This window comes from Atractosteus spatula, chromosome 27 (assembly GCF_055471065.1).
Source record: "Atractosteus spatula isolate fAtrSpa1 chromosome 27, fAtrSpa1.hap1, whole genome shotgun sequence".
Classification (NCBI taxonomy): domain Eukaryota; kingdom Metazoa; phylum Chordata; class Actinopteri; order Semionotiformes; family Lepisosteidae; genus Atractosteus; species Atractosteus spatula.
The window spans coordinates 999,131-1,017,614 of record NC_142732.1 but is presented as its reverse complement, the minus strand read 5'-3'; the positions used below and the strand labels follow the sequence as shown (position 1 = coordinate 1,017,614).

At 44.6% G+C, this 18,484-nt stretch overlaps 1 protein-coding gene across 9 annotated transcripts in view; it reads left to right on the top strand.

Moving 5' to 3' along the window:
* Nucleotides 1-2,117: 2,117 nt before the first annotated feature.
* cux1a (cut like homeobox 1a) overlaps nt 2,118-18,484 on the top strand; it is a 177,821-nt gene continuing 161,454 nt past the window's right edge. For 8 of the 9 annotated variants that reach the window (XM_088906608.1, XM_088906600.1, XM_088906598.1 and 5 more), the window contains exon 1: nt 2,226-2,362. In XM_088906608.1, the coding sequence (XP_088762734.1) occupies nt 2,300-2,362 (63 nt within the window). In that variant the 5' untranslated portion in view covers nt 2,226-2,299. Of the gene's footprint in view, nt 2,363-18,484 lie in introns of all 9 variants that reach the window. The other variant, XM_088906604.1, reaches the window with a different exon arrangement.

Below are 18,484 nucleotides of genomic sequence, written 5' to 3'. Positions count from 1 at the left end.
TTTAACGGGGGCATCAGATCAGAGCCCCAATGTGGTCATGTAGGACGTGAGTGGACCCTTGTTCTTCAAGCTTTACCATAGTAATGGGCAGCCTGTAGCCTGAGGGCCGCATGCAGCCTTTGGCGGCAGAGGTCATCCCCAGTGAGTCTGAACAATAAAATAAGCCGAGCCTTTCACTAATACCACAGATATTACTGCTATAATGTCTTCAGAAAATAGGCAGCTTAAGGCAAGCAGCTTCTGGTTTCGCAGTGTGTTAAATGCGTTGCTGGGGGAGGCTCTTGAGCGGTCTGGGCTGCTCGCTGCTGCCCATTAACACCCGGCTGAGAGCGGCCGGACGGCGGGGTGTGCCCATCTCCCAGCCTGGGGTCAGGGATCTGACAGGGCCCGGCCGCGGGGAGCGGACCTGCTGGGCCTGTCGGCAGCACCCCTCCCTCTGCACTGGAAATGCTCAACCGCTTTCCTAGGAGGGGGGCTGAGCTGCAGGAGGTCCCGGAACGCTTTTCCTGGGATTTGCTTCAGATTGGGTCTGGAATGGGATGCAGATCTGGAGACGGCGTAGTAGAGGACGACATCTGAGTCCTCTTCACTTGTTATAATTTGTCATAGAAAAAAACCCAACTATCTAGAAAGTCTAGGAAGCGGAACTCGTGTGGGGATTTTATTTACCGATTCACAGAATCTATCACTGTGCAGCGTGGCACTGGGCTGGAACCAGGAGATTCCTAGCTGGAAGAAAGACAGTGGTGTGTCATTTCCATGCCTGGCGCTGGGTAGTGCTTTCATAATTTATACTTCACGCACACTGTCTTCCAAAGAAATCTTAAAGAAGAGGCGTGTGTAATTGGAGACAGAAAAGCCGGCGGAGCGTAAAATCGCGCCGCTGTTTATGAGCTTGTAGCAGCGCCACATGGCGAGCCCCGCGAGTCCCGCTGCGGCCGCTAGGGGCGCTGTGCCCCGTCAGTTCCGCACGCCGCAGCCCGCTTCCTGAACAATGTGCGCCCTGTGTTTGACAGCTCGTCCCGTTAAACAGCTCGGACCACAAAGGCCATCGGTCCGAGCAACGGCATTTCTGAGAATCCGAGCTGTCCACCCCTGGTGTCATGGACACGATATAGACATATTCAATACTACGGGGAAACCATGTTCATTCGTAACTCTAAACATCATTAAACCCGAACTAGGTGTAGTTATTTTTAAAAAAATAAATTGCTTTGGAAATAACCCCCGGTTAGTTTCCATAACACAAAAAAAAGCTGTAATACCTGTATTCCGATCTGTCTTTTCAGACCTGTTTCCCCGTGACCCTAACCTTCAGCATTTCATAAAACTTTTATAAATGCGGTTTTTATCGCGCGTGTGCTATTTTATTAGCTCTGTGCGATATGTAAAGAAACTTCCGAGGAGGTTTCTTAATAATGCGTTATAGGTAATAGACACAAAAAAATTGACCAAATAAAACAGTGGCAGATACCATTATAATTTATTTTATTAATAATCGAATATTATTGATTATAATAATAATAATAATAATAATGCTATTTTATAAGGTTTATGTTTTATCCTGCCTCTAATAATAATAATAAAAATAATAATAATAACAACAATAAGGGGTGTTTATTTTTGTAATAAATCATGTTTAATAATCATTGCATTATATCGGAAAACGTACATCTAATGAAAACCGGTCCACTTTTAAGAAAACTCCACTACACGTTTTGGATCTAATTCAACTCTAACCTTTGGTCACTGTTCTGAAAACTTGGGAGTTTTTAAAAAATATTAGACGTCAAAAGGTAATTTTTGATCAAACACTTTGATAAATAAAATAAGCTTAAAAAAAGAAAACACACTAAAATCACTGTGCGTAATGTATTACCATGTCGATATCCGTTTAAATACTGGCCCTCTTTTAATTGTTTCAATTTCCTATTTTTGTTGATAAAAGAAACGGAGCACGTAAAAAATAAAAATCAGCTGAAACCCAAACACAAACGGCACCGCCGCCTCATGAGGGTGACTTACAGCAGAGGTGCAGAGTCTGTGCGCGGAGAGTCCAGTCCGCGTTTTACCAGTTGAAGGAATCGCCGGGCCCCGTTCAATAACCGTATTCCGTGGCCCTGTTCAATACCGCAGGTTCCTGTTCAATAACTCCGTTCCGCGCCCCTGTTCAATAAGCGAAGGCCGCGTTCGATCGCTCCGCTCCGGGTTTTGCGAGCGCCCCCCCTCCTTCCCCGCTGAACTCCAGCCCCTCGCTCTCTCTCTATCAGCCTCTCACTCCGTCTCAATATGTCTCAAGATGGCGGCCAATGCGGGATCGATGTTTCAATATTGGAAGCGCTTTGATTTACAGCAGCTGCAGGTCAGCCTTTTTTTCCCCCCCTTGCTTGCTTTGCGCGCTTGAAGGCCGGTGCGAGGGGCGCCGTCCTGGGGGGTGCCGGTGGGTCTCCGGAGCCTCTCCTCGCCGGTGTTTGGGGCCGCTTTCCGAGCCCCTTTTCTCCCATTGATTAAAGCGGCTTTCTCGCTGATCGGAAATTGATCCTCTTTGTTCAATTCCCATCGATCAGCCATCATGGCGCCCCGGCGCCGCCGCGGGTAAACGGCCTTGTCGGCGACTCGGGCCCCGGGGCCGGCCCCGACCCTGCCCGCAGAGCACTTTCACTCCTCTTGGGTAACTTTGCAGCCCGGAGAGGAGGTTTTTGATGGGTTTCGGTTGAATAATTGTGTTAAAAATGAAGTGCGTTGCTTGTTTTTCGCTTTCACGGGTGGCGCTGTGGCGACCGGAGAAGTAGCACAGAGACACACGGGGAGAGAGGGAGAGAGAGAGAGAAAGAGAGAGAGTTGGGACTTATTTTTCTATTCGAAGTATTTTGTTTTAAAGCTTTGGTCACGTTAAAGTTGGCGGTTTTTATCGCTGTTTTGGTTGAATTCGCGGGGGGCTTCGCCGGCGTGAGCCGCCCGGAGTCCCGGGAGGTTCGTTATAAATATATAAAAATATATATATATATATTTTTTTTAGGGGGGGGGGTATTTTTCCACGAAGTCCTGCGGAGTGTTTTTGAAGACGCGTGGTATTAATAGAAGTTCTTGTCATCATTTTCTGATCGAAATTAAAAGCGCTTTGCGTCTTGAAAACTCTTTGCTTTCTTTGGGGGGGTTATTTATTTACTCTTCTCCGTGGGTTGAATTCACAGTCCACGGCGGGAGCGTGTGAACTGCTTAAAAGGTTTCGGGGTGAGTTTTGAAGTGTGTTGGGAGGAGGGGGTGAGCTGTCCCCGGTGCATTTGAGATGTTATTTACTTCAGGGCTGTTGGGCATGGGCGCTTGACCAGAAGGGACGTGTTGGAGAGAGACCCCGGGCGGCCCGCGGTTCCGTCCAGTTCAGGGACGGAGCGGGTCGCGTCCCAGCCCGGGGTCTGACAGCTGGCGGGTCCGGGGGCTGCTGGCCGAGCCTGGTGGGGGGGTCGTTTGTGTGTTTGTGTGTTTGTTTGTGGAGGGGAGAGAAACAGGCGAAATTGGGCTCATGAGAGCAGAGCCCGCTTCGCTTCTCAAGCCCGTCAGGACTTCATCCTGCTGCCGTGCCTTGGCGAGGGGGGGGCGGGGACACCTCTGAAAGTCTCCGAAGTGAAAATGAAGTTGAACCTGGAGAAAACCAAGTGCGCTCTCCCGACCCCCCCCTTCGTTTCGTTTTTATTTATTTAAAAAAAAATAAAGCGTCGCTTTTGCGGTCGCGGACGGGCATTTTTCGAGACGGAGGAGGAGGAAGTGGGATGGGGGGGGACGGTTTTCTGTCGGAAAACCGTCGAGGTGGAGACCTGAGCGTGTGTTAATTTAGTTAAATTTTTTTTTGCACACCTGGAGGGGAGATACGACCCGCCTGGTTCGGGAGCCGGTGGCTCGGTTCGGCGGCGCTGCGCGGTTTTAATGGGCCGTTTCCCTCGGCGGGACGTCGAGAGAGTTTGGGGAACTTCACGTCTCCCCCCACCCCGCCAGCGACCAGCCTGCCGGACGGCTTGGGCTCTTTCCGAGCCCCGGTACATATCGACATTTAAAAAGGGAGGTGGTGGGGAGGGGGGTGATTTATTTTCTTTCCAAGATGGAGTGTGGGTCGACGTGCAGGTAGCGGGACGTGTGTCGGTGGGGGTCCCGGGGGGCTCTAACGAGTCGGTGGATCGGGCTCGGTGTGTTTCCCTTTCCTGCTCAAGGAGAGAGTGCAGAGGTGGCGGACACGGTCTTTGTTGTGTGTGTGAGAGAGAGATTGATGCTGTTAATAAGTTTGTCCACAGCCGGTCGGGTCTTCCGCCATACTTCCCGCAGGAAGGAGCCGGCGACGGGGGCCGAGGCTTGAACTTGTGAGATTTAGGTCTTTCCACCTCTACCTCCACCACCCCTCCTCCTCCTGCTCCTGCTCCTCCTGCTCCTGCTCCTGCTCCTCGGTCACAAAGAAGCCGTTCAGCCTCCTGCTCCAGCGAGGTCCGGCGCTCCGCAGCTTCTCGGGCTCGGACAGGAGGCTACTTACTCCGCTGAAGAGTGACTCTGGGTTGAGATTGGAGGGGGGAAATGTGTTTTTTTTTAGGTGGGGGGGACTCTAGTGTGTGTGCCTCCTGGAGCGCTTTGTGAGGTCCCGGAGCTGCCGCCTAGCTGTGGGGGGGGGGGAGGTTGATTAAGTATTTATTAGTCGAGACTTGGCTGTCTCACAAAAACTTCAAGCCCTTCAGAGGTCGGCTGATCTGTTTGTCGGTGTCTGCTGGTATTTGATGACGGGGTGACCCCCATGAGCATGCCACAGATGTTCTTGGTATGTGCTAATGCACTTCACTATAAAAGGGCAAGGCAGGCGTTATTAGTACTGCTACTGTACAGAAACTGACAGATCTGTATGCAAGTCCAATCGCACACACACACACACGGAGGTGTAATGTTTTCTGTGCTGAAGAGGCAGTGGATCGGAGACAGCTAAGGCAGACATGACTGAGTGTTGATTTTGAAGTCTGAAGTTAACAGTTGGCTTCTTTTTACTTTGTTGTAACTGTTCAGCGTTCACTGTCTTCCTTCAAATTTGAGAGATTTCCTCTATTCAGTCTGATAAAATAGCTTCTGGAAATACCCTTTACTTTTAAATTCAAGGATACAAAAAATCAAACCTGTTTTTCAGGTCCTTTTTATGTTTGCTGCCGTTCTGAGTGCTGTGTTAGTGACACTGTTGATGCTTTTTGTTCTTCACTGCGTCATAACCACGGTACTCTCTCCCAGAACACATGAAAACACTCAACAGAAAGCAGATTAAAACATTTCTAACCCTTCTTGCATTGCATGAAGGACAGCCGTTGGTTTTTGCTAAATTCTGTTTCACACGGAGTGATGGTGAGTTCACATTGCTTAAGGCCACCATACCATGTCCTTGTTCTTACGTTTTAAAATTAAAATATGTAGCCTATTTTGACTTGTGTGTGCAGAACTCTGCTTCATTTCCCACATTTGAATAATGGTCTGTTTAACTTGTGAGTATTGTCATCAGCTCATTACTACCTTGGCTGTCATATAGCATGGTCCTAACTTAAAAATGATGCCTGCTCCTTGGCATTTTTCCACTTAAATGCAGCCTGGTTCTTTTCCTTTGCTTTTACAATGGAGTAGTATTAAAATGGGAGCAGTTCGTATTATGGAATCTTTCATATGAAGCCGCGATCTTGGTCACAGAGCAGTCTTTTTAGGGATGGCTTGTGAATTTAATTTTTATCTCAAACACACTGGATAGATAGATCTGTGGCAATATGTTCCACTCCCAAATATGATTTTAAAGATTGTCTCCCATGCACAGGTTCTGCCTAAAAAATGCATCACGTTAGGTTGTGATAGCCGCCCTGTCATAAATGCAAGACCTATCGGGTTGTGCTAGTTAAGATTCCGGTGTAGGGAGCTGCAGACCCCAGCTAGGCCTGTGTGCACTCTTAACGAGGCTGTCTCGGTTACTGGTGACAATTAGTTCATTGTCGCGAAGAGAATGAGCTGTGGACTGCTGAAAAATGTGCAAGCTATTGGAAAAGTTTTTAAAATTAAACTTATTGTGCTGAGTTCATAGTCTCGGCCTTATTGTAGGAATTTTGTGACTCTTAACCTCTTTTGGGGCTTAAATGTTTTTTAAATGTTTGTGTTCTATATCGAATATATTTACTCATCTTTCATTTAAAATTTTTAATTAAAACAAATTCATGCCAGATGTGTATGCAAAAAGCAATAAACCAGAGAACATTGTTTTCTTAAATAAGTGGTGTTTGTTACTTTACAATTGTGGACTTCAAACAATGTTTATTCCTTTTTTTAATTCAAAACTTCAAACACTAGGCCACAAACAGTAAAATAAAATGGTCCTTATAAATGATTGGATTTGTTTTAACTTTTATGGGACTATGTAAAGAAAAGAGTTGAAACATTTGTTTCAAGTTTAATGTTGCTCCTGCTTAGTGCAATAGAAATGTTTAAATGTAGAACACAGTGTGGTGTTTTAGTGAATGCTGAATTTGAGACATGAAATCCTTGATCAAACATTTGAGAAAATTGAATCTTCTGCTATTGTTTTTGCCAAACGTTCACATTTATGAGCTGTACGACAGCTGCGTGATTTGACTGCCTTCCAGTAATCCATGAAGGACGAAGTGTTCCAGTGTGACCTTATGCTGTGATGTAGATAGAAGTGAGCTGCTGTCTCCTGGAAAGATCACCTGTTCTGTGTCTTTTCACTTTTGACCTATAGCAAGTTTCTGTCCAGGTGAAAGACGTCCATTCATGTTTTATTAAGGTAAAGATCTGGCCAGTCAAACACAGGCTTAATGGAGGCATTAGAGAAATAGCACACCATTTGAATTTGACGCCCAAGAGGTCAGGATCCTGAAAGCTCGTTTGTACAAGCCACCCGGACAGTCAGGCTCTCAGATGTGGTGACTTTAATTTTTTTTTGTCTAAGACATTGAGCCCACAGAAGCTTGCATCTCTGCGGTCATGGGCTTTTTGATGAAGCTATGAATAAAAGAGTTTCTTGTAGGGCCTTCAAGAGAAGCATTCTCTCTTTATTACGTGCATTAGGCTTTTTAGTGTGAATCCTTGAAAGGGGCTGTGGCAGGCATTTCTCTGTAGTTAAAACACACGCGCTCATCTTGGAGCTCATTCTGACAATAAAAAGTGTGATTTGGCTTTTAGTGTGACGTGCGTCTCGACATCTGTAACTTGTCCATAACTTAGTTACACAGATACCCACAGGAGACTGTCGTGGTGGCAGATTATAAAAATCTGATGTTAATTAGTCACTTTATTCAGTGTTTTTTTTACAGCTAATCTGTGAGCTTCATGAATTGTTGACAGGTGGTGCTAATTTCTGTCATTTGCAGATTTTACTCTAAATACTGCCTCATGTGAGACTGACACTTTTCTTTATGCTCATATAATATATCTAACACTATATACGTGTAGGGCCTTGAAAATGGAAGAGCTCTGTTTTTTCAGCTTGCTTTAAACCTTCCAGATGAGGGTCTGACAGTGTTGTGATAGGGAAACAGAAATGTTTAATCTTAAGCAGCTCTGAAGAGGCTGTTTTTCAGCAGAATGTGTGCAGGTACAGAGCAGGCAGAGGCAGCCTGGCAGCAGTGCCAGTGGGGCTGGCTGCTCTGGAGCTGCTGTGTTCATTAACAGCGTGTGCTGAGCTCAAAGGGAGCAGCTTGGCAGATCAGCCCGGCCCAGAGAGCACCATGATCAGAGGATTATTTCACACTGAAGGTAGGGGGTGATTAAAAAGTGTTCAGTAGGTTAAAATTGTCCTACAGCAGCACAGGGTCCCCTGACTAGGCTCTTCCTGCTGCAGTGCTGGTTGGAGTTACAGAAGGTCGGGATGTTTTCTTATTAGAGCCAAGATTACAGGCAGCTTTTCCAGAACATTTATTGTGTAGCAATCTCTTAATAATGCAGTCACCTTTCTACGAGAGCATGCAGTATGGTTTTTATGTTCCAGTAAATGTCTGGTGATGTTTTGATCTTGTCACCTTGGTCAGAGAGGCGCTTTAAGGGTGGTGTAGTGTGTGCGGATCCCTTTGCTGCCATCGTGTCGGCTGTTCCGGGAGCTGCATGGTGTTCAAATCTTCCCTGTGTGACTGCCAAGCGTCATCTTTCCAAACTCTGAAACAGCCTGCAAGCAGGCCTTGCCATGCTTGTGGGCACATATTGCAGGGTTAAAGGATTTTAAACTTGTGTTTTTGCTTTCCTAATTCTTGATTTACCACATTACAAGAAAACTCCTCCCCCCACCTTTGCATGTTTGTGTTGTAAAAACTATGCAGATGCTGGTCAGTTTGCCTGCTTCTGCTGTAGCATGTCATTCATGATCGAATCTGAGGGTTTCCATTTTCTGAAATACTTTTAATGAGGCACAGTTGATGAAAAATGAGAAGCACACCTTTTCTGTATCGTAATCGTCTAAAATTAATATTATATAAAGCACTGTCCGTCAGGTTGTCTGTTTGTGGATTAAAGGTAACTAGTAGAACATGGGTAGCTTCCAGTTCTGTGAGTAGCTTTTGCAGGATGAATACACAAGATTTACAGTTATGCTTAATGTAACAGTTTATTTTAATATAACAAATATAAAATCTTGAACTCCATGCTGACTTTCAGTATCATTTGACTTTGTTGTCTAGCATAGAAATTTAGCCCATCAGGGCTGTAAAATAAAAAAATTGAATTTCTTGCTACTTGAATTTTCTGTTTATTTCTGTGGGCCTTTGATTGAGCTGAAGCAGGAGTGTCAGAATGTCTATACTGTTCGGTTCCCCAACATAAAGAAGTTTTATTGGTCGCTGCAGCATCAACATCCAAGCACCTGAGGATGAGTCATCACAGTTAAAAAACAGTACTAACTGTCTGGTTTTGGCATTCACATGTCTGTGAAAATCCGGCAGGCGTGTTTCAAACTCATTTTCATAAAATCCTTAGCACAGGCATTCCAGAAGCACTGATCTGCAGCCGATCTGCCCCCCCATAGACACTGTGCTTGTATTCCCCAGTCAGACCTACACTACTTTCAACTAGAACAAGCAAGTAAAATATTTGCGTGCTTCCAGGCAGCTTCCAGAATATTTCAGTGCTCTCAGCATACTCCTTCTCAAGGGATTCTGTGCTTCAGACTGAGAACTGGGAGGTATTTATAGGCTTCTTTCTGATGGCGTTTGTAACCTCTTGTTTTGCTTCATGTTTCTTATCGTCTTCATGGGCTACAAGACACTGCTCCAGTCAGTTTGTCAGAGCAGCAAGAAAAGTGCTGACTGATCACAGCTGGGTCCTTTTTGTTGTTGGGCACAGTCTAAATTTAAAAAAGAAAAAAACAAACAAACAGCATTTTCCCCAAGCGGCATAATACTGTCGACGTTTTCTTCCTCCTTTCCCAGTGTAGCCTAGTGTTAGCTGTAAGACAGAAATGGCTGACCTATATCTGTAGGTGTAACTTAATGACAGCCTTCGAATTCTGTTTCTTCTCCGGTTGTTTTTAACACATCTACTCCAAAGGTTCCAGGGTGTTGAGGAGGGCAGTTGAGACAGACATTGTAAATCTTCACTAGACTCTCCTGTGGGCCTCTCGTGGTCCTTGACTGACTCTCCTGTACATTAAAGGGTAATTCAAAGCAAAGCAGCGCGCGGTAGAAGATGGTTCAGTTATTTGGAGAGGGGCTGTCGAGAAAGAAAGACTCTTCACTGCAGATGACCATCATCGCCACGCGGTTTTGCAAAAACGGAAGTGACTCATTTTACAGATGGTTATATCGTGTTTTGAGTACTTTCATGTGATCATGTAAGTGATAAAATGTTCATTTTCTGTTCTCTGTTTGATTAGGCTATTCTCTGGTGATGTACCTGGGATGAAAGGAAATAGAAAGTCCCCCCCCCCCCCCCCCCCCCCCACCGACTGCACATTCCAACACTCCCTTCCCAGCCTCATTTTCCCACTGGAGCCGGGCTCTCCCTCCCTCCTGCTTACTCCCTGTGCCTGTGTGCCGGGATTTCACACGGGCCCTTCTCCCTCGCACAGTTTTATAGAAGCTCTGACGCCAAACGCATAATTAACTTGGAATGTGTTGTCCATTGTAGAGACAGAGATACTGAGTGGAGGCCCTCCCTCGAGCAGACAAGCAGCCGGCTCTGCTGAGCATGCTGATGCACCCCAGCCGCCTCTGGGGTCTGCAGTCCCTGGCCCAGCCTTGAGTGCCGTGTGGCTTGGTGTGGCTGGTTCTGGTTGAACTGAAACTATAAACCACTGACCTTTATTCCTGCTCCCAGAAAACTGCTGTATCTTGTGACTTTTATTCCTCCCTGGACTCATGATTACTTTTATTTAGTTTAGTTGTTCACTTGATTGTTCTCCATTGCTACTGTCTGCAGGTTTTTACACATCAGGAGCTGTAAATGTCACCTGTAAAACCTGCTGGACTGTTGTGTTCCAGGATTAGGAGTGAAATTCACGACATAGGCTATAGTGATGGTCAGCATGGTGGCCCTGGACCTGGGGTGCAGTCTACATGCAGTTTGTATGTTCTCCCTGTGTTTGTGTTGTTTTCCTCAAAGTACTGCGGTTTTCTCCCTCAGTCCAAAGACATACAGGCAGATTAGGTGTCTCCTGGGAAGACAGGCCCTGGTGTGAGTCTGTGTGCTGCAGGGGCCTGGAGTCCTGTCCAGGCTGAGTCCCGCCTTGTGCTCGTTGCTTGCTGGCTCCAGCTCGAGCTGCCTCGTGGCGCTGAATTGGATGAAGTGGTAAAAAAAAAAGATGTATGGACTTAAGTGCTGTGCTTCAGGAGCTGTAGAAAGGTTTGCCATGGTTAAAAACATTTCCTGAATAAAATAAATGAAAAAATATTAAGACCTTTCTGTAAACAGCTGGTCATAGATGCAGGTAAATTGTGATCTTGATGTGGGCTCCCTTGAAAAGTGCATTCGGAATGGAAATGTTGCATTGGAGGTCACAGTTTCTTTAACTTTGGTCTCATGAAATCAATCCCCCGGAGCATTGTGCCTGTTCGTTTCAATATGAATGTGAAGGTGTAGCTTCTTATCAGTAGCTTCATCGCCGACTGATCGCTGATTTAAGGCAGACTGATTTCCTGCCACAACTGCGCACAAACTTGGTGTGTCCGACAGAGGAGTCCTGTGCTCATGATTGCTGCCCTGCGTTCCCTGACAAAGGAAATCCTTATCCCTGCACTCATACTGTTGGTTCTGAAATTGTCCCTTTGTGGTCAGTGCTTCCAGCACCTCAGACAGCATGGCTCTGAGTGGTTACAGAAGCACACAGACTCTTGTCAGTGGGGCTAGCTGAGACTAAAGGGGGAATTATCAAGGGCTGTAAATCGCTGTATCCACCTCTTAGAACATTTGGTAAGAATTTAAACTGACCTAGTGTCTGGTTAAATGTATGTGTTGTTTGAGATGTACCGTATATGAATGTAATATAATATAATACAAAAACATATGATCTGGCAGTTCATATATGGAAAGCTTGGCCTGCATAAGGAACTTAATGGTATTTTGCCTTGATGGCATTTGAGAATGAAGCATAGTAACCCTTGGTTCCCTATCTGTGCAGTGTGTATGGCTTTATTGTAAAGGTTTCTCATGAGCTTCATTGAAAATCTGGTAACTGTGCAGTTGAAAGAGTTTTGATCGCTGTGGTGCAATACACAGCAATATTTGAAGTGAAACAGTCTCTAGGGGATTTATTTTAGACCTTGAAATAGGTTTTTCATTACTGCACTTGACCATTATAAAGCCACAGGGCTCTGAAAAGGAAATCGTATGAGTCATTTTGTAATCAAGTTATGAATATTCTTATTTTAGTTGTAAATTGAACTACTTTTTTGAACCAGCCTGAAGGCAAAGCATAACAGCAGCAAAGAGATATAGCTAATGCTGTAATACACAGCTGCTGGTTTTGAAATGTAAAATCATAATGCAAGATCTTGTAAAAAGGAAGAGAAAAAAGTTTAAAATGACGTTTAAAAATAGATCAATATAAAAATCCAGATGTGGAAATTGTGCTGTGTCGAAGGTGAAAAAACAGACTGAATAGGGCTGTATCTGCTCAAGTGCTTCAACATGTGGTAGCAGTTAGCAGAAAATGAGAGAATCAAGTACTTGGGAATTAGGAGTCACAGGAAAAAACCGCCACCCCCCCCTTTTCCATTGTCAGATCTACAGTAGTAAGTGAAGTTAGAACATCACTAATCAAATACGGCTGTAGGCACAGATAGCCTCTACGTAAACAGATTAGGCTAAGAAAAAAACAAAACATACTGCGTGTAACAGATAAGAGGGAGAATTGCATTGGCTCAAACTGGTCTAAAATATGTTCTGCCAATGGGATTACTGGAAATCTTGACAAATGAGTTTTTTTTAACAGATCTGAGAAAGGCGTTATGACCCAGGAGCTGGAGAAAGCTGCATCTGGGAATCTCTGTCTTGTTGAAACAAGGTTCATTGTAGGAAGCTGTCCCCGTGTCCGGAGAAATCCTGGCTTGTCCAGGAATGCAGAGCTGCGGGGAAAAGTATGAACCCTCTCTTATGGGTTTAGTGCTACATACTTTAATTCATGCTAATGTTTGAGCACTGAAGGCCACCACAAGGGATGATAGTTCTTGTAATTCTCAATTACAGTAAGACCTATTGTATGAACTTGCTGGTTCTGAAATTCCAGATGGAATTGTAATTTGCTGTAGTACAGTTGTTTCCATCCCAAAGTGCTTCATTTGTAGAAGACAACCCTCTTTCTTAATCCCACATGAAATCCTACAGTGGGCCATTCTACCCTTAACAGTGCTGTTGGATCTTTAATGACCCAAGCAGACCTTCAATATCTAGTATGAATGATGGTACCTCTTAGATTAGTGTCCTGTCAAATACTGGGGCGCTGGTTTGGAAGTTGTGGTTTAGAGTGAAGAGTGCCACCTACTGTTGCCTGGTTTTCCTTGGTCAGTACTGGGACAGGAGACTGCCAGGCCCAGCCTTTCTTGTATTGTGTGAACAGGAGCAGGCTATAGAGGGTAAGATGGTAACAGTAGTACATACAGTATACTTCAGCAGACTTTGTAAACAGTGTTGTAAAACAGTTTCCTTTCAATTCTGGTTAAACATTTAGAATGATAAAATCTTAAATAAGTATTGTTTGCGAGTTGTATGTCTCCTTTCCCCATAGCTACAGAATGATTGGGGCCCAGTTGTTTCCAGGTGAAACTACAAGTATAGAAGGATTTTAATACAGAATAGGTTTTGTAAGTGGTAACAATAAATCATTTTGGTCTTAAGGGATACATTGTTCAAAAATGTGTTCAGTACTGTGGAGAGATTTATAGTTTTACAGCCCTTTATTATTGGTTTGAATGGTAGCAGGTAAGTATGCAGCTTATTAACACTCAAAGTCTAACCAGCTTTATTGCCAACTAGTTTAAATGATAAAACAGGGTATGCGTAGCCTTGTAGTAAAAGTTAAGTTCTTATTTAAAAACAATCTCCAGTGTTAAAACTGACAATTTGGCCAGTTGTGTATAGTTGCATGGGAGGTGTAAAGAATGATAACTTGTACATCCTGGATCTACCAGAATGACTTCTTTGTCTTATTGAATTTTCTAACTGATCTGCTAGGAAGAAACCTGAACAAGCTGCACTGTCATTGTGAGTGCGACAGTACTCATCGTTGTGAGTGACCTGTCTGCTATGCAGCGGATTTGTGTTTTGTGAGGTTGATTGCTGAAGTTATACCGTTTTGGTGGTTGTTTGTTTCAGACTGAGTACCTGAGGGGATTCCATGGTAGGGTTTGCTTCACCACTTTTTAGTTTAAGCATTAATGATGAATCACGTTTGTATTGAATTACATGAAATGTCAACTGTAATGAGCACAGCCAGTCTCTTCCACTCTCTGGCAAATTTCCCTTTCATGCACAGCTAAATGCCAAAGTTAGAAACTGCTTCATCTTTTTTTTTACCGCAGTCAGCTTGTAAGTATAATCCTCCGTAGAAGAATTTGTTCAAAGTTAGAGCTGCACAGAAGGCTTATTGGAGTCTGTTTTCTGGGCTGGGAGGAGGGGGTTAGAATGGCACTGATTGAGGTGAGTAATACTGAAGAATGAAGAACAGTAAGGCTGTATTGATTAATCAGTGCTCTGGGGAACGAAATGAAAGAGACAAATTCATCTAGAGGCAAGAAAGGAAAGGAGCTTGCATTTTCAGGCTTTATTTGTTGAGCCTAATCAACCAAATCCTTTTTTTAAATTAAAACAGTAATTCGACTTGATTGCGTAACCTGAATTACCAGACAGCTGATTCACAGGGAGGGCGAGCTCAAACTGCACAAGCTCCCTCATTCCACCAGTTGGACGTCTCCTGCTACGTTCTCCGCACTCCGAAAAAAGTCCCTTCGTGAAGCTCTGTTGGAGTCAGATCCTGCTTATTCCCAATTAGCAATCTTTTTCTTTACTCTGGGTTGCTTTTGAGAAGAATTAATGTATCGAAAAACATGTTTTACATGTATCAGGGCTGCTTCTCAGTCTGAAACCTGCGCCCAAGTGCCTGAGCTGCTGTAGTCAAGTACCCATAGTCTCCATGCGTGTTTATCCCATATCTCACCTGGAAAAGAAGTGCACTAACTTCTTACCTGGACTCCATCTGAAGCACACATTTGTGTTGGCACAGCCCCAGTTGTGCTGCCGGTGCAGAGGTGCTCTTCACAAGGATTTGGGATCTAATTGATCATGCTGACTCCTGCCAGCAGTTCCTCATAGCGTTTTCCTGCTACCTAGAATGAATTATTTTCTTGGGGGACAAGAGAAAGAGGTGTTAAAACACATCAGTGCAAACCCATTAAAATCCATTGTGCCAGTTGAAAAACACAAACTGCTCCCCAGAAGAGTGACGATTCAGCCCAGAGCTTGAGGAGAATTTCATTAATGCACATCGGCATTAATGGATAGTTTTGAGACTTGACAATACTCTGGATATATGGTGGTTTATTATTGCTGTTCTGTGATGATTACGTGTTCGGTTATGTTTTTTTCTCGGAGCTTTAGTAGAATTCACAGTGCTGGAGTTTTAAGAAGGTTGGACTTGAGGTTTCATAATGTACATAGAGTTTTCTTCTTTTTGGACAGAAGAGTGTGTGATTGTAAATGCCAGGGCAAGCAGTAGGAGTGTTACCTTTCAAGAATGGTTTCCTCTGCTGTGTGTGGATGAGGCTGCAGCTGAGCCACGCCTTCCCTGTGTCTCAGCTGGCTGCTTTGTGCCCTGCCCCCTGCCCCCTGCCCCCTGCCCCCTGCCCGCTGCCCTGCAGGAATGCTGAGCCATGCAATAGTTATGCAGATCTGTTAGTGATGCACATGACTTGCCCTCAGTTGGACAGCCCTCCGGGTGTTCTGCTTCACCTAGTCCGTTTGGTTTCCCCTCGCCCAGCGCTCGTAGCCCGGGAGAGCCGTCTTGTGAGGAAGGTGCCATGTGATATTTGGGGGAGAAGAAAAAAAAACCTTTCAGGCCAGATCACAAATCCCATCTTTCATATTCGGCAAAAGGTTTTTGGAAATGGATATTGCACCCCCAGCCCCACCACTCTGTTTTTCCTTACTGGGTAAAGTGCTTAAAGAAACGGGAGCCCGATTACATTCGGGCTGGCAAAGATCTCATTCTTAGAATGGAGGCAGCTGTAGTTACAGCTGGAGAGTGCCAACTTTAAAATTTGTTGTTATGGGTTTTGAGACATTAACCATGATAGACAAGGAAGAGTAAAACCGGTTTTCCATCTGTTTTGTTAATATAAATTAAAGTTCAGATTTGTGTGCATTGATTCTTTCTTTCAGTCAAGCACTGAGAGAATGTAATGCTTTCCTTCTTCCAGATTTTTCTTGTGTGGTGCCATCCAAGAAGATGGTGCTTTTACTGCCTGATCATATTATGTTACAGTGATTAATCCTGTCCTCAGTTTTGTGTTGCAGTTGATATCATTCTGTGCCGTGTTCCCCCTTAAGTCCCCGTGCTGCTTAAACAAACGTGAGAAACCCCTGCGCGCTAGGAGCGAATCAGGCACATGTCACTGCCCCAGTGCGTCCAGACAGAGCTCTCCTCTGCACGGCTCTGGACCTCAGATACCTGCAGCTGAACACAGAGCAAAGGCCAGAAAACACAAACCCACTGTGCTGTTTCTCATTTGCCTGGAGACCAGGCCCTGAAAGTAGTGTCTTGAAAGAAACCATGATGCTCCCAGCCAGTTTCTAGTTACAGTGTACGCATTGGAAATGTTGAACTGCAGAATAGGAGTAAATCAAGATGATTTTTTTATGCATTTCTTGCCTTGAGTGAATAGAAAATAATGGAGCTGTCATGATTCATTTAACACAAGGCATTCAGCAGCTTTCATAACTAACTTCAGTCAGGCATAAAGGCTTGAGTGGGAAGGTGCAAGCCTATGTGCTTTCATTATCGAAAGATCTTGCTGTTTACTGGAAGCTGTAGTTTATTTTGGGTTACAGAAATTTTATAAAATAGAAAATAGAATTTGTGCTAATAATAAATGGTGGTTTTGTTAAAAAAATAATGTGACTTATTCATACAGTGGTGAAAAGCTCAGGAAGAGAGCGATCCTATCTTGGCATTTAACTGCTGCTAATTGGAAGAAGTGTTTTTCAGGAGAGCAGTTGTTCTTGCATGAGCGAGGTGGGTATTTAAAGTGGCATCACTAGACAGTGCTTGTCGGCACAGAGACATTTATGAACCATGTGTACTGTCCACTATTTACAACTTTTTTGTTAATAGGCTGGTGCAGTTGATCAGTATTGCACTGTATCACAAAAAATGAAGGTGCGAATTAAGGAATCTGAAGGCATTAGGTCTGGAATTTAATGTTTAGGAGTTTGGATTTCAGTCAAAAAATAGCATGCCCATAACAGACCAGAGATGTACAGAAGGTCCATCTGGATCTTTGTTGGATTATAGAAGCAGCTGGTGGCTGTGTAAATGTTACTGGTGAAGCAGAAAAATATGTATTTTTGTTTTATGTCCATGTGTTTGTTTATGCAAAGTTTCTCAGAATAAGTTAACAAGCGCAGGGCCTCCCACACCTGGTGCTGGCCAATACACAAGGTCCTCCTGTAACTTAGAACAACTCCGCAGCTGCTGTGCAGTGTGGGGAGGACTTATTCTGTTCCCTGTGGAGAACAGGAATATGTCTGAAGCCAGGAGCTGCCTGAAGGGTTATAAAGGCTCTGGAGCCTCTGTCTCGGCCTTTCCTGAGACGTATGATTCAGCTGTGGCAGTGTAAACACAGGCTGACGACACTCAGAGCTCCCATTCACCGAGCACAGACGCCTCAGTGTGCTGCTGATGGGGAGGCCGGCGCAGGTGACACAGTGCTGTCATCTCCCAGTGCACACTGAGGCGGGCATGTGACCAGCTGGCTGGAAATACCCCCGCCTTCCCCAACTTGACCCTGCTTCCACAGAGAAGGATTCTGCCCTTCAGACAGTACGACTCGCTCTGCCCCCCCCAGGCCTTCTTACACACACCCTGGTGCTGCACGCGTTGCCAAGTTGCAGTCTTTTTATAGCCTTGCCAGCTTCAAGGCCGAGCCAACTCTACCTGCTATTTCAAGTAACGAACACAGGCTGCACTTGAACAGTGTGCCGGCATTTTCTGGGAGAGCAGCATAGCAGCAGTTCGCGCATCTGTTCTGGATGTGTCTGGTGCTCGCGCCCGGTCCTGAAGAGCTGTGGGGTCTTCTGATTTTTGTTAAGCTTGAGCTCTTAATGACTTAATGGAATCAATTGAAGACTTGAGTTACCCCTGTTTCCAAGCTGCTGTGGAGTATTGAAATCCAGTATAAAGTCTGCAGGGCTGTGGCTGCCCTTGACCCTGTGTCAGTGTCCTTAGAGCTGCAGCTGTAGGTGCTGAGAATTCTGCTTTTCTGTTCAAGTGATGGGGGTACTGTGTGCAGATGTAACATGGTGTACATATATATAGTTTTATATATGATGTGATAATGTGAGATGGTTTTTAAAATACGCTGTAAATTAGATTTTTATCTCATTTGAATTATTTGGTGGAAAAAAAGGACATTTTCCAGGTTGATTATGTTCCAAACTGGCTGAATGGCAGAACTGTTGATTGTCTCAAGGTGTGAATGTTCTCAAAGCTTTGGGATTTGGATGGGATTTCTTAATTGTGCTGCTGTAGGTTTGTGCCCACTCTTGGGTGAGCAAACTGTGAGAAGCAGAGATTAAGGATACAAAGTTTAGACATTTGCTGTCAGAAAAACCTGGACTTTTAACTGTTATTCTTCCCTCGTATTTATGTCTAGAGTAGCTTTACTGAGAGCCTGAGGATTTTAACAGAGAAAATGGATTATCACCTTACTGCAAGGTAATTTATTTTAGGATTTCCAAATGGTTATCTTGTCTGCATGATAGCATCTCAGGAAGT